Source organism: Melozone crissalis, unplaced genomic scaffold (assembly GCF_028551555.1).
Source record: "Melozone crissalis strain CALT ecotype California unplaced genomic scaffold, PUWL_Pcris_2 ptg000029l_1, whole genome shotgun sequence".
Classification (NCBI taxonomy): Eukaryota; Metazoa; Chordata; class Aves; order Passeriformes; family Passerellidae; genus Melozone; species Melozone crissalis.
The window spans coordinates 20,556,230-20,572,157 of record NW_026535807.1 but is presented as its reverse complement, the minus strand read 5'-3'; the positions used below and the strand labels follow the sequence as shown (position 1 = coordinate 20,572,157).

The 15,928-nt window shown below is 42.4% G+C and overlaps 1 protein-coding gene across 12 annotated transcripts in view; it reads left to right on the top strand.

Moving 5' to 3' along the window:
* Positions 1–9,104, top strand: part of IQSEC1 (IQ motif and Sec7 domain ArfGEF 1) — a 300,151-nt gene extending 291,047 nt beyond the window's left edge. For 9 of the 12 annotated variants that reach the window (XM_054281171.1, XM_054281173.1, XM_054281172.1 and 6 more), the window contains 2 exons: positions 3,088–3,137; positions 4,528–9,104. In XM_054281171.1, coding sequence (XP_054137146.1) covers positions 3,088–3,137; positions 4,528–4,971 — 494 coding nt within the window. In that variant the 3' untranslated portion in view covers positions 4,972–9,104. The remainder of the gene's footprint in view (positions 1–3,087; positions 3,138–4,527) is intronic. The other 3 variants (XM_054281178.1, XM_054281179.1, XM_054281180.1) reach the window with 2 other exon arrangements.
* Positions 9,105–15,928: the final 6,824 nt, after the last annotated feature.

The following is a 15,928-nucleotide window of genomic DNA, read 5'->3' as shown; positions in this document are numbered from 1 at the left end:
AATGCAATTTTGTTGTTTGCCCCAGTGCTCCACAGCTGGCACAGCCAGGCAGTGGTGCCCAGGTGAGGGGGGAACAGTGGTTCTTATTTCTGGGAGCTGGGCTTGTCTGAAGCAGCCACAGACCAAAAAAGATTACTGCAAAACCAAACCAAACAAAAAGTATTTCCAGGATTAAATAATTCTGTTTCAGTGTGAGATCTTAAGATTCTACCTGTTTCTCACAGAAACATGATGAAAATTTGACAAAGAGTACTTTCCCCCTCAGAAGTGATCTCTCTAATGATTGGAGTGAGCAGTTTAATTTAAAACTTTTTTCCAGGCTTTTTCCCCCAAGTCACTCAAAGCCAAATCATAATATCAAATCATTGATAGTGTTTAGCTATCAATTATCTCACTGGCCCAGAAGAGTTTCAAGAGCTATAGAGCTGCAGTGAGAAATATCTCCATGTACTGAGCTGATCTGCAGCCTGAGCTGTGAGATCACCACACATCCTGTGATGTGTCCAGCACACATCCATCCTGCAAGCTGCAATGGCTTTTATTAATACAGCTCAATATTCTTTTGGCATGGTTAAGTTTGTAAAAATCTTGTAATCACTTCATATTTCTACTATAAATTTGAAATATTCTTGGCCCCGTATAATGCATGTTCATGTGTGGGACATATGTTCATATGTGGACTTGTGTAAGTTAAAGATACTTCTTACAAGGACTATTGATATCTAACAGATAAGGTTAAATTAATTGAAATTTAATTTTATAAATTAAAGTCCACTCTAACAGCCTTAGAAAATTAAAGTAAGCATAATATATTAAGCAAAACTAATCTTCAGATTTGATAAATACCACCTTGCTTTGTACCACAGCTACTACTTATCCTGCCAGTACATGCTTAGATGCAATTCTAGTTGAGAATTTCCCTGAGATGCATGTGAAGGCTGGAGCTCCAGGGAGGCATTTCTGGGATGGGATGCTATCCCAGAGACCAGGGAACAGTCTGGAATAAACACACACTGGCAGGGGGAATGCTCCAGGGGATTTACTGAGTAAACCCATCACACTGCATGTCAGCACAGAACTGGGTTCAGTTTGTTTTTAGGAAAATGAACCAAGCCTCTGTACAGCAATAGTGCCTATCTGAGGGAAATTACAGGCATTTTAAGGAGGATTTTTCTGTTTGTTCTTGGCTTTGCAAGTACTACTTTGCCCCGGAGTTACTCTGAGCAAAATTCCATCTGTCGCTCTCTGTCCGTATTTACTGTGTCCATGGTTATCTGATCAGACTGTGACTCCTGCCATATGCAAAAGGCATTGGATTTTTTTGTTGTGTTCTCCTTCATTTTTGGCCACGTTTAATGCCCCGTGTCAGCTCTCAGTCTTATTTGCAACCCTGACTGCTAAGTTCCGAGGTGGCTGCCGCAGTGTGTTTGCATCAGCAAGAGTGGTTGGAGTGTTAATCACTACTAATCCTGTTATCAGAGCAGAAAAATATCAAACCTGACTAGGAGTCAAAATAAGGGATGAACAAACCCAGTTTTTCTTGGGGGGCTCATAAGATAGTCCAGCTCTGCTTTGGCTGAGGCTAAAACTGCCGCAGGAGATGAAGCAGTGAGCTTTTGACAAAGAGCCCATCCAGGGGAATTGTTCCAAATCCCAATGAATTTCACAAGTCAAACACAACACCTTCACCACAAACACCTTCCCCTCAATTTAAAGTCCCTGCAGAAAGGGTTATACTGGGGAGCAACTATTTTTAAGAAGGGAAAACGTTCCAGTAGCCTGGAACTGTAGCTCTTAAGAGAAACTTGTTTCAGGCCAGTGTCCTGTGACCAGCCAGGTCAACGTTATGCTTATAAATCCAGCAGGTGATAGTTTTTGATCATCCTCATCCTTTGGGTAGTCTGAATTGCCCTATGAGCAGTTCTACTGCTCCCTAGTTCTGATCTCAGGTGCTTTTGGGGTGTCTGTGATTAGGGTACGTCATTAATTGGTTCAGTGATGCTGCAATCCTCACATTCTCCCCCAAAACTACCTCTCAGAGCAGAAGATTCTGAAGGCAGCAATGTGCCAATGCAGGGTGGAGATTGATATTTGGCCTTGCAGGAAGACAAGGAGAGAGTGCTGAGAAAGCTTTGGTTTCTAAAGCCCTGCAGATTTTAGGGAAGCTCTGAGCACCAGGAGGGTTCCTCAAAGCTCAGCTTTGTTTCTACAGCCTGCCAGGAAAGTATTCTGAAACTTTGCAAAGAAAAGCTCCACAAGCTGTTTTCTAAAAATCTCTATTTTCACTGCAGCCAGATGCTATTTTCACTGCTGTGAAGTGAGAAAGAAAATCTGGGATCCTGTGTCCTATACAGCCACTAAGGTTTTCTGGCTCTTTAGGCAAACAGTCTGGAGTTTCACCTGTGGGTTTAGGCAAAAGGTTTTGCAATTCGAGACTGCTGGAGTACAAATCCAACATGCTTAAAGATAAAGCACTGCACAGCTAAACAAACAAAATCTAGCCATAATGTCAAGACAGATTCCAGATTTACTGATCAAAAATTAAGTTTAGTTTTTTTTTTAAACCTCATGAAAGAAGATTGTATGAAATCCACTGAGGTTCAAAGCTGAAATTGAAATGATAAATTCGATGAAGTGATAAAACTGATTAAGTGATAAAACCGATGAAGTGATAAAACCGATGCCCCTCACAGTGCCCCACACTGAAGTTCAGAATATTTCCACGTTAAATTTTGCATTTAAGTTAATGCCACTCCACAACTGTATCTCAATGTTAAAAGTAAAACAAACCTTCCTGGCCGATCAGATTCCAGGAAACCAAACCCTTTAAATCCTTGCTGCTCCGCATCACGAGCGCAGCACTAAACCCAGCTGCCCAAATACCTAAGAATCGCGCAAATTGCCAACAACATCACACCCCGCTCGTGTGATTCCCAGCACCAGCCCCACCTTCCAAATTCCCAGTGCCCCCAAGCTGCAGGCAGTGCAGGGAGCTGCTGTCCCTGCTGGCCCTGACGCTGTGGGGCCGCACTCCTGGCGCCGGTCGTGTCGCAGTCTCTAATCTCTGCTGTTGCATGTCCTGGGCAGGCAAGCGTGGGCGACGCAGCAGTGCAGGATCGCTAGACAGCAATATGGAAGTAAGTAGGAAGTTCCTGATGTCTAGCTGGATGTGATGATGTGCATTTCAAACCTTTCTTTTATATACATACATATTTTTTTGCTCTTTTTTCTTCTAACATATATATATATATTTATATATATAACCTGCCTGCCACGAATAAAATGCATGCCTAGGCTATTCACTCTGTATTCTTCCAGCTTACAAAGCACTGACAGCTTGTTTTAGAGCAATGCCATTTTTGGTTTGAGCTAACCTTGTTCCCTTTGTTCCTGCAAGCATGGTTAAATGGATATGATGTGTCCTTTTGCCACCATTTCAGTCTGGTCCCAGCTTAAAAGCCCACTTGCTCTTTGTTACCAAGTACACTGTTCTTGCTGTTTGATATTTAGCTACAACTATTAACTGTCATGCTCAACCATCCCCATTGCTTATTTTCAAGTTCAATTGCTATATGTATGCAGTCATGACACCATGGAATTGCACAGATAGGGCATGGGAGGATAAATAAATTATTCAGATAGGTGAATTCAATGTGGATTTCATGAGATTTCATTCATCTTCAAACCATTTATATATACTGTTCATGTCTCTGAATTCAGCTTGCAGATTTTTTTCTTTTTTTTTTCTTTTTTTTTTTTTTTTTTTGTGTTTGCTTTAGGTAGATTACAGTTTAAATCTAGCACACTTTGCCTAACTACTGTTGTGTCCCATAACTCTTTAAAAATACAAACCCCGAATTTCAGCAACTAAATTCCAGGCTAAATAATAGAGAATGTTGGACCACAGGTCAGGATAATACAAGCACATAGAAATCTTAGTGGCAAAAATGGTATGGTTCCATTTAACACAAAATGCAGAGGTAGGCCTGAGAAGCAGCACTGTCACATATAGTAGTGGAAAACTGCTATAAATAAAGATTTAAATACCATTTTAAAACCTGAACTGTAACTGTAATATTTGCTGCTGTATGTTGAACTATTTAGGTTGCATTTTATGTAGCGCTTTTTTTTTTTTGTGGTAAAAAAGCAAGTATGGTATTTTTTGCAGTATTTTAAAATGTGTTTTTCCTTTAAAAACACACTTGTAGGTCTTATATCATGTTACTCTCCCTGACATTTTTTTTAATTTGAAGTCATATCTCTTGATGTCAAAATACTGAGAGAAAATCGCTCAATGCTTAACACCCCCTAAGAAGGGCACAAGGGCCCCATTGGCCACTTAGGGAAGGTGGAGATAAAATTTCCCCTAGAACTCTCTAACATAATCCACCCATGCAAACCCTAAAGGAGGAGTTTGTTGGGTCAGTGTGAACTTTTTCCCTTTTTTTTTTTATTTTTATTTAATTTCCTTTTCGAACATTTCAAGGTTTTTTTTTTAATTTTTATTTTCTATTAATTTCTTTTTAGGGGTCCATCATTAGCAGTCCTCACATGCGCCGAAGAGCTACATCAACCCGAGAGTGTCCATCTCGCCCTCACCAGACTATGCCCAACTCCTCCTCACTCCTAGGGTCCCTGTTCGGTAGCAAGCGGGGCAAGCCGCCCTCGCAGAGCCACGCGGCCGCGCAGCCCCCGCACCACGCGGAGGCGGCGGCGGCGCCGCACCCGCACCACGCGCAGTTCTGCCACCAGAACCCGCCGCCCTACCACCACCACCACCACTACCACCCGCCCCCGCACCCGCACCCGCACCAGTTCCACCAGCACGGCCACGGCCACGGGCACGGCCCCTACCTGCCCCACGCCCCGCACCACGCCCCGCACCACGCCCCGCACCACCACGGGCCGCCCCCGCCGCCCGCCGCCTCCGGCAGCAAGCCCAAACACAGCGGCATCAGCACCATAGTCTAGGCCAGAGACCCTCCTCGAGACTCTAGCTCTAAACACAGCTGCAAAGGCACTCACAGGAAGCCACAAAATCACACCGGCAGTTTTTACCTAGGCCGTTTAATGAGCTTAAAGGCTTGCTGTTACTAAATAAAATAATTCCGGTTAGCCCAGGCCATACTGGTTTTGCTTATCTACTGGATAGATGCTCACCACCACCCGGTTAGTTCTTATTTCCAAACTTGCCTTGAAAACGTGCTGCTTGCTGAATCTGAGGAAAGCTACCTTTTACACCAAACCCCTGGATAATTTTACACACGTAATGAAAAGCTAGCCAGTGGAAAAAAAAAACAGGGAAAAAAAGTCAGACAGAACCAAGTGTTGCATTCTTGCTCTTTTATTCTCAATGGGCAAAAAAAATAAGTAGACCTGATATGGTTGATGAAAGTACGTAAGTAAACTTTATATAATATAAATATATACATATAAATATATATATATATACTGTATAGTTAACATTTGTGCTTGGAAAGAAATTTTTTCAGTCCACAAAACTAGCAATATAGACTTTACAAGGAATTCCACTTACTTGATAGGACAGTATAATAGATGAATAGCCTATGAAAGAGTAGACCAAAAACATTAAACGTTAGAAACCAATTTCAAACATTTCAATATTTTCATCAAAAGTCCCCTGGACTTTTTAAGATTTCTAAGCAATCATTACTAAATGTGCCAAGTAACATAGCATTTAAATGTTGTAGTCCAATACTGCTTTGTATAAATCCTTATTTTATTAACACGATGATATCATACGTAATCAGTATTAGAGCTGCTCTGCTATTTCAGGTAAGCAAACTCGTTAAGATGCAGTAATTATTCCGTAGCAATGGAGGGTGCCCACGTACCAGGGGGCACCTCCAAGCATTGGTCACACGAGTTCTTAGACACTTTAAAGGCTGTGATAACTGTGAATTTACATGATCCACATTTCTTTTGTAAGCATATGGATTGAACAAGCACACGGGAAGAGTTCTGCCAGGTGCATGTAAACACTGCAAAAACATTCATCTCAAACATGAAAATGGCAAACCTCCATCCTTCTCAGCTACTTTGGTTCCTCTTCACCATAATTGCTCATTTTTACCCCCAGTGAAGCTGAATTCTAGTCCAGAGTGTTTCCAGTGGAAGTGCTCTAAAACTTGAAGGTTTGTTTTAGAATTTAGTATAGGGTTTTTATATATATATATATATTAAAAAAAAAAATTAAAATCTGTAATTCCATGTAGCCATGTGCTAGCAACGAAGTGGCTTTACCATTTTTACTCATCACATTTGTTAGTTTGAAGCACCCAGCACTCAGCAGGCTGAGTTTATGCTCAAACCCTCACTTCCATAGTCCAGTTAGTTGCAAGACATCACATAAAAATAGGCTGTGCTGTTGTTGCTTATGTGTTGTAACCAAACAATTTGCAAATTTCTCTACAATTTGTATCCCGAAATCCTGTACAAAGTTATCCATGGCGCCTACTTTGTAGTTTCAGCACTTTGAGCCACTGCAAGGACTTAACACCTAAACAGTAGAGACAAAGGAATCACAACTGCAAAACTGTACCAGCCTAAAAGCAAACCTTGAAGAGGATGAGCAAATGTTCCAGTGAGAGATGGGTAAAAGTAATGACAGCTCCAACCCGTCGGGTTTCTGTGTAACAGAAAACAAACAGTAATAAAAGTGTCCCAAACCGGGAGGACATGGGAGCAGCAGAGTGACTTGTCCTGTTGGCTTGCTCATGGCATCTCTAGTGTGGGGAGGATGGGAGAGGTTCAGTCATTTTTTCCCCTTTCATATCGTGGATACCACAATACCAGCAAAACTGCAAACTGAGCACTTTGTTCACCTCCACAGAGAGCAAATACAGCAATCTAGAGTTTAGCCTTTTGTTTCCAGCAGTCCACGTTTGTTTCACACATGTGCAATATGTTTTCCCCTTCTGCTCCTTCTCAGAATGATCTCCATGAAAAGAAAACAAATGATTTTTATTTTTCTGTGTCACTCATTCTATTCTAAATTCTGCGGCTTACCTTAAGAGGGCTCACCTGGGTCCCCTGAGGCTCTGTTCCTTGCAGTTTAAAAAATATATACTGTTCTTATAAGGGAAAGTAGAACTGTCTGCATGTCATCTAATGTTATTAGTGTGAGGCTACACTCTACATATTGTATAATTGCAAAATATATCAGTGTTCCTGTTGATATTAGTTGAAGTAAAGTGATAACATATTTCAATATGTAGACTTTTCTTCATACATCTGTAACAATAGTAGAGTCTAACTGTAATTTATAGGTTGTTCCAGAAAAGATGAAGAACCATTTAAGTGCAAACATCTCTGAGAAACTGCATCTTTTAACTAAAACAGAGGTAAGAAAGCTCCTCTTCACTGGGTGACGGAGTCTGTACTTGTTTCAGATGCAGAGGCATAATGGAAGTAAAATTCTGTATATGGAATAAAGGCAGAATATGCAGTAGCAGTGGAGAGGAAAATCTGACTCACTGTGTTGATTAACACTGAAGATGTTAAATCTCCCAGATCTGCATTTGCTTTATGTTTAAAAAGCCCTTTCATTCATTTAAATTAGAGTTACATATAAATATTCTGTGCTTGAACAGTGAGCCACAGTTGATTGCCTGCCCACTGATTTTCCATGTGCAATCAATGTATTTGTGAACCAGAGTGTTGAGGAGATGTCACAAACGTGCATGCACAGAAACATTTCCACGTGGTCCCATGGGCGTGCAGGGAGTGTGAAATCACAGATCACAGAAACCAAAACTGGTCACCTGAGGGCACAGCATTTGGAAACTCTGTTCTTTCAAGCCAAGGAGTAGAAACAGTGGACTTGACTCTTTTTCCCCCTCTAGTTTTGTTCTGTTTTGTTTCTTAGACTGTGTGTTTCTATGTCCTCCAACCAAACAAATGTGTCTTGGTGTCAGCACAAGTCTCCAGACCTTTGCTGCTTGTTTAGGGACATAGTAAAACCTCTCTGACTCCATCCTTGATCAACAGTTGCTTAGAGCAGTGTGGGTCATGCTTAGAATAGGAGAATTCCAGCACTTAACACTGGGTGGGGTTGAGAAAATGAATTAAAATGAATTCTTCAGCCTGCAGACAGGAGTAGAATGGAGAGGGTTTTTTCTTAGATGCCATTGCCAATTACTAACTGGTACAGAACTGCACAGAGTAGCCGTGGTTCTCTCTTCCCATAAACGATGTGGCAAAGCAGTAATTGCTGATTTGAACAAATGAAAGGGAAATGTAAAGAATGAAGGTGTGGCAACAACAACAAAAAAATCTTTTCTGGGACAACAATGAAATATATATTTGGGGTTTTTATTTTTTTAAGTTAAGAATGAAATGTAAAACAATGTAAAAAACAAAAAATCAAAGTTCATCCTAATATAATGTGCGTCTTGTATTGCTAAAAAAAAAGAGTCTAACATACAGTGTAGAATGATTTTCCCATCATGTACTGCATGCAGCAGAAGCCTCTTGTTTCTTGATAAAATGAGCTGAAAGACAGTCAGCAGATATTTAAACACTGAATCTCTAGATGTTGACTTGCTGTTCCATATGAAGCTGTGTGTTTTCTGCAGTTAAGCATGCATTTTGCTGTTCCCTTGTAAAATACCATCGCACTTCTTGCCTGCAAAATGGATTCTCATGTATATATTTCAAAGAAAAGTGGAACCAATGACAAGATTCAATTTGGAAAAGAGAAAAGAGAAAAGGGGGTGGTGAAAATGGGACCAGTAGGGGGAATAGAGAATTCTCTAAATTGTACATAGTGTGTAAATTAGCATTACTCTAAGTCTGCAGTCACTTTGAGGTTGCCTATCTCCTGCTAGGAACTTAAATCAGCTTTGAGTTGCATTAAACTGTTAGAATTAGGTCTTGAATGCAGACTGTTAAAGACTTCAAAAATCATTATGCTTACAAGAAGCTTCTGTTCTGGGGAGGCTCGAGACCCCTTTTGTAACTCTGGGGAAGAAAGGAGTGCTTTCATTTTAATATGCATTCTGTTTGTAAGTAGTAACAGACCCTATTGATGTAAAACTATAACTGTGATCATGTGGAGAAATCAAATAAATCATTTAAAACTCTTTGTTTCTCATTTCATGCAATCCAAGAGCTTCTACTCTTCATATTTGAAATGAAGCAAATTCCTTCCAATGGTATCCTGGTCCTGCTGAGGCAGTGGGATTTGTGCTGCTCACTCAGCTTGGATTGGTGTGGTGGAGCTGAAATAAATTGAGTTCTAGAGTCACTAAAGAGCAAAGAATCCAAGAGCCAGGTGTGCAGACAGACAGGGAGACAAATTACTCCAGCACCCAGGTGTGCAGACAGACAGACAGTGACTCCAGCACCCAGATGTGCAGACAGACAGACAGACAGTGACTCCATCCAGCACCCAGATGTGCAGACAGACAGACAGACAGTGACTCCAGCACCCAGATGTGCAGACAGACAGACAGTGACTCCAGCACCCAGATGTGCAGACAGGCACTGCAGAGGCCCTGGTGGACAATTCCCAAACCCCTCTTTGAGACCTTCTGGCCCAGGGCTGTGTGTGCAGCTGACCCCAGGCAGCCTCAGGAGCTCCTGTCCAGGGCTGGAGCTTTGTCCTTGCCAGGGCCCAGTCCTGCTGCTCTGGGGAACCCCCAGGAGCTGGCAGTGCCTCTGGAGCCCTCAGCCCAGCACTGAGTAAGTACTAAGTAAGTACTGAGTAAGTACTGCCCAGTCACTCCTTGTCCTCTGTTTGTTGTGTGTCTCAGCTTCCAGCCCTGAAGGATCCCTTGCCACACGTGGCCTTGCCAGCATCTGAACTGCAGTTCCAGTTTGACAGTCACTGGGGGATGTCCCATTGTGCCCCGACCTTGGTGCATTTCCAGCCTTTCCAGAGGATTTCCAGTGTGCTCTGGAAAGCCTGGCCAAGCTAATGCTCAGCTGTCAATTCAACTAAACACCGTGTTTGCTTCTGTTTCCCATGAATTTTAGGAGATTCTTGAATTATCTTGTGGGAATAGTCAAATATGACCTCTTTCTGGAGGGCTGTAATTTCAGGATGTGCATCTTCATCAATGATTTATTTTTTGATGGGTAAGTACCCACTTACCATCATCCTCTGTGCCACCCTCTGAGCTGTGGGACCCCTCTGAAGGTGCCCAGTGCCTCTGCTATAGAAACATCCTCTAGTGGAAGTAGAAGAATTTGCAGAGCTGTTCTTCACCGATGCTTCTATTCCTGGTTTAGAAATTATGATTTGTAGAATTTAAGTAGACTTTGAGAAGACAAGAGGTCTGCTCGTGGCAGTCCACACACAGATTGCAAGAATGAGTTGTCATGCAATAAACAACTTCTCAAGCTCTTCTAGACAGCAACTTTTTAACAACAGGTTCTTTCCCAGGTATTTTTTGCATTTTTTGGTTGAAATCAAGAAATGCAAGATTACAAGGACAGGAAAAAAAACAAAATAAAGAACTTTAAATGTTTTATCTGTGTTTTTCTTCAGATTTTTGTTGACTTAACAATCAATGAATTCTATTTAACTTTCTTTTTTCCAGTTGGCCTTAATGATTGATTTTCATTCAGAGTTTCATAAAAACAGGTATGGTATTTTAGTATTTTTTTATTTTATTTTAATAGTTGTGTAGTGTTTTATTCATCTCCACCCTGTGTTACAGCTGCATTAAATACACTTTTTCCAAAGGAATCTTTCTGGATTTTTACCCTACTTTGTGATTTTTGCTGCTGTATTTTGTTGACATAAAATTCCTGGAAGGGAACATAGTACAACCAATCTAATAAAAATATCTAAACCACACAAAAATTTCATTTTAGGTGTATTTTTTTTAGTAGGCCTTCTTTCTGTTTCCTATTATTTCAAGAATTAAAGCCAAATCCTGTATTACTCAGCAAAAGTAAATCAACTGCAGGATGAGGCTGGTCATGAAAGTTAGGAAAATCTTAATATTTCTGCTGGAAGTACTTCCTTGGCTAAGCAAGACTTAAATGAAAGTTGTGTGGGTGATGCTGACTTGAAGCCATCACTTTTTTCAAATCTTTAGATTTATCATTTTTGCCATGTGAATAAATGCACATCTTTAGGGATTTTAAAAAAAAAAAGTTTATTTAGCATTTTTGCAGTAACTGACTTGTGAAATTAGCAGCATGGTCCAGGAGACACAGCAGCTGAAAGCAGCCACAGGCGAGTGCAATCCATCAGCTCTGCTGGGAAATGGCACCACTGGAGCTTTCCTTATTTTTCATATTTGGACACAGTGCTTTAGATGGGTCTGTGTAACGAGCAAAGCAAAAATAATCTGTCTTTAACAAGATGAGCAGGAAAAATTCATTCCAAGGCAAATGAAGTACTAGGAGTGCATGATGGAAATGTTTGTTCTCTGCAGTTTCTCAGCTCTGGCACAGCACAGTGCCTGGTTTCTGATGAGGAGATGGGCCCTGGGTGTGTGTCCAGGGAGGTGGGAAAAGCAGGGACTGTGCAGGAGTTCTGTGACTCAGCAGTGGGATCAGAGTGATCCAGGGCTGGAAATGAATCCATTCACTCATTGCCAGTCTGATTTTGTTGTGGTTTTTAATAGGAGCAGAGCTCAGCTGAGTGTGGGGCCTGCAGGGAGGTGCCACCCTCTGAGCATCCCCCCCTCCACCAGCTCCCCCGTGCTCCTGGCTGATTATTCCTTCACTTTGCTGGCTGATATCTCTTTATGTCCATCTCCAGCAAGAAACAACATTTTTATTTAACGATTCATCCTTTATATTGTCCTTGCCATCTTTCTGGTAGTCTCGTGTCTCTGCTTCTGCCTCAGCCCTTACACCAGGCTCCAAAAAATTACTCTGCTGTAATTAAAAATAACATCCAAAAAAACCCAACCAAACCCCAAAAAACCAACCAACCAAACACAGCCCTGCACTCACCAGAGTTTGAGATGCTTCTGTTGTCCTTCAACCCCTGAGTTTGGAAGAGCAGCAACATTTTCCAGCCCAGTGAGAAATGTACTGAATATTCCAGTTCAGACTTGGAGCATCCCAAGTGTTTATAGCCCTGAATTTTCATGGCATTTCAGCAGGTTTTAAAAATGTCCTTGATGATGTGCTAACTCCTCTGCTATGCCAGTCTGTACATTTTCAAAATAATTTGTTTGTGTATTTTATGCCTAAAGGAGGAGGAAACTTTGGTTTTGCTCTTCCTATTTTTTTTCTACTAGTGCAACACGCAGCTTTCTGGGCTGTTGCAATATTCCATGACCCTGCTCACAAATTCCCAGACTGCCAGCATAGCTGCATTAAAAAAAAAAAAATATATATATATATACATACATATCTATATACCTGTCTATATATAAGTAGTGAACCACAGGGGACATGTCCTGAGCAATTCCTCTGAGAAGCAGATGCCTCATTGGACTGATCATTAAATAATTAATTAAGTTAGTAATATAAATATATAAGTAATTAAATTATTTAATGTAAATATTATAAATACTTAAATTATGTAATATAAATAGTACAAATAATAAATATAATTAACATTATAGTAATAATTATTAGTGAAATGTTCTTGAGCTCATAGAGCTCCTTCCTTCTCTCCAACATTATAGTGCAATGAAGTTCATTTTGGCAGAGAGGTTCTTGACCCATCTCCCCTCTGTGTTCATGAACAGTGCCAAGATGTGCTTTATCCAGTTACTGCAAGGTCTTTTATAGCTGCCACTCATCAGTGTCCCCTGTGTGTGACCTGCAGGCAGCGCTCTCCAGGCTGGCCTGCAATCCTTGGGTGCAATCCCACAGCAAAGCTTCTATCCTGCACTGGGCTCAGCCTATCTCCCCTCACTGAGCCAGAAACTTGATTTCAATACATTGTTTAGCCCATTTTCCTTTGCTTGAAAAATTAAATCTTACTTGGCTGTGAAATAAAATATAAATACTTCAAAACATGAGGCAATTTAGTGCTTCCTTTTAATCTAACATGGCAGAGCTGATGGACAATTTCCCTGCAAGTCCCACCTGACATTATGAGGAATCCCTTTCACTGACAGAATGTATCTTTATTTTTCAGGTGTTTTTTTAGATGGCCACAGTCCAGTTAGTGTGGATGGACAAGAGCTTGGACAAATTTATTGATCTATTTACACAGTGACCATGCTAACATCTGGGTTTCAAACACATCACATCACTTGCACAGCAGGTAACCAGGAGCAAAAGTGGAAATACCAGTTCCTGCCCTCACCTCTCCCAGGACTTCATTTGTGAACCAGCTTTTAAAAAAATATTCCAAGCCAGGAGGTGATGCAATGAGCACATCATCAATGAGCACACGCCTGTGGGAAAGACAATTATGAATGTCAAGAGCAAAACTTTCATACCATCTGTCAGGAGCAAACAATGATTGCATAAAGAGAGGAGGAATTTCATATATTTTATTTTATATATTTTCCTGGAAGTGTTGCAAAGCCTGGTGACTGTTTCTGTAAAGTAATTTAATGACACTTTTTCAGTAAATAAAATATCTATGTCTCAAAGAGCTAAATGTTATCAGGTCATTTTATTATTGAATACCAGTTTTTAAGCAGCTGTTGGAAAAATATGGAAGAATAAAAAGGAAAACTGAAGGGTAATTTTATTGTAGTCCTTTACTGATCTCTACTTCTCTTGCATTAATTCACTCCTTCTCCGGAAGGAATTCTTCCACTTCTGTGTGGAATGGGCTGCAATGGACATCACTGTGGGAGTTGTGGTGGTTCACAAAATGTGAGCTCTGAGGAGCTGTAACAGCTGAGGATTAGCTGGCCCAGGAAGGGAGTCTGATATGATGGGAACACGTGGATGAATACCTCAGTGGCAGAGACAGCAGAGAGGAATCATAAATAAAAGTAGGGAAAGGAAGAGGTTGGGCATGTTGCTGAAGCAAAAGACAAAAATACTGATTTTTATTTTTCTTTTTTTCAGTAAATGCTGCAGTTCCGTGCAAGGCAATCTGAAGATATGCCAGGTCAGGGTGGAAGGATTCTGCAGAGAACTGCAGCTGCCAAGAGTGTGATTTCAGCTGTGGTTACACACAGCACTGGATGGGACAAAATCTGTGGTGTGGCACCACTGGTGCCAGGGCAGGGACAGAGGATTCTCTGTGCCAGTGATGGCCCACCTGCAGTTCCATGCTGTGGGTGTGATATCACCCCCTGTGACTGGAAACCCCAGGTGTTTATTTATTCAGGATACACTCCCAATGCCATCCTCATGCCTGCTGAGTGAGCACACAGGGTGGGGTGTGCTGGCTGCTGCCTCACTTCTTGTGAACTTCCTGATGAGGCATCTTTTCCCTGTGCTTCCCAACTGCCCAGCCTTGTTTTCACTCTTTGGATCATTTTCTTCAAGCAGTTTTTACCATGCTCTGTTTATCCTTTCTTTCAAGCTGCCACATCACCCCTACATCACCAGAACCTGCCTGACTTGTCTCAGGAGAGGGTGGCCTCAGTTCAGCCCTTTCATCCCTGATATTCAGTTTGGGAAGTGTTGTGGGACCTACACCTCTCCTGACCTCCAGGAAGATAAAAAAACCTCATTTTTAATCATTTTTTACCTCTCCTGCCCAGAGCTGGGATGTGGCACTGGTGTGGCAGTGCCACCCTCAGAGGGACATGGTGTGGCTCTGCCCCATTAACCCCACATGTCACGAGGCTGAGGCTTTTCCCCTTCTATCCACACCATCAACCACCTGTGGATACCCTCTGGAGGCACTGGCACCTCAGCACTGCACCCCAAAGATTGCCAAGTGCTGCACCCAGCTCAGCCTTCCCCACCCATTCTTCTCTGCCTGGTAGGATCACACATCACCTCTTGCATTTCTACCCTTCAAAACGAAAAGAAGCAGGACAATGTCAGTTAACCAGAGCTGAGCACATCCTTACCTTTTCCTGATCCCTCACTCTCAGCCCTTCTTGTTCCCTACTTGCAGTACAGTTGAGAGGCAACCAACATGCCAATTTATTTGGGTTACAAGATTAAAGGCTTTTCATTTTACGAGTCATAAGTAAAGCAAGCAAAATAAGTGAGTTCATTAAGCCTGTGTTTACTTGTTCTTTTTGCAAATGCCATTTTGTCACATCCTGCAGTTCCACACAGACCAAAGCAAAGCGAAGGCAGGTGGACATGGAGATGCCTAAAATGAGAGTAGCAGCAGTTTTTTGAGGGCTGGTTTTATCTGAAAGAAATAGTTCAATAATTTAATTCTACCCTTGAGTAAATGAAGCTTAGCACGCAGAAAGCCCTTCTGTGCCAGTGAGGAGTCCCAGGCACCTGCAGGTGAGGCAGCGGCTGTGGGGTGACGGTGCCACAGACCTGACCGTGACCGCTCGTACGGGAGGGGAGCAGCGAGTGCTTCTCAGCCACATTTCACTGAATATCAGTAAATTCACACGGCTTTGGCACCTAGGTTTTTAAAAAAGACAAAACCTGCTGCCAGAGGGATGGCAGGAAAAGCAAAAGAGGAGGGGGGAATGCTCGGTGTAGGGCAGTGCACACCGCAGGGCACAGTGAGCAGATAGGACTCAGACACTGATTTATGTGTGGAAAAGGCTGCAGGAGTGCGGGGAGAGCTGGAGCTGCCCACACCATCCTGCTCCGGCTCCTGACACCCGGAAAAGGGGAGTTAGGCTCGAATTTAGGAGATTTTTGGGGCGATTTCCACGCGCTGGGTTTGCAGCGCGGCGTGTCCCGCAGCTGCAGGCGGGCATGCAGCGCTCCCTGCCTGTGGTGCTGCTCCCTGCCTGGCCTGCGCCGCTGCTCTCGCCTCAGGAAGGCGATTCAAAGGCCCCCTGGATGCACCAGGAGCTGTTTCTCGGTGGCACCGTGCGGCTCAGGCAGGAGCTGCCGGGCGGGAGAGGGGAGGGCACCGCGGCCCGGGCCCGGG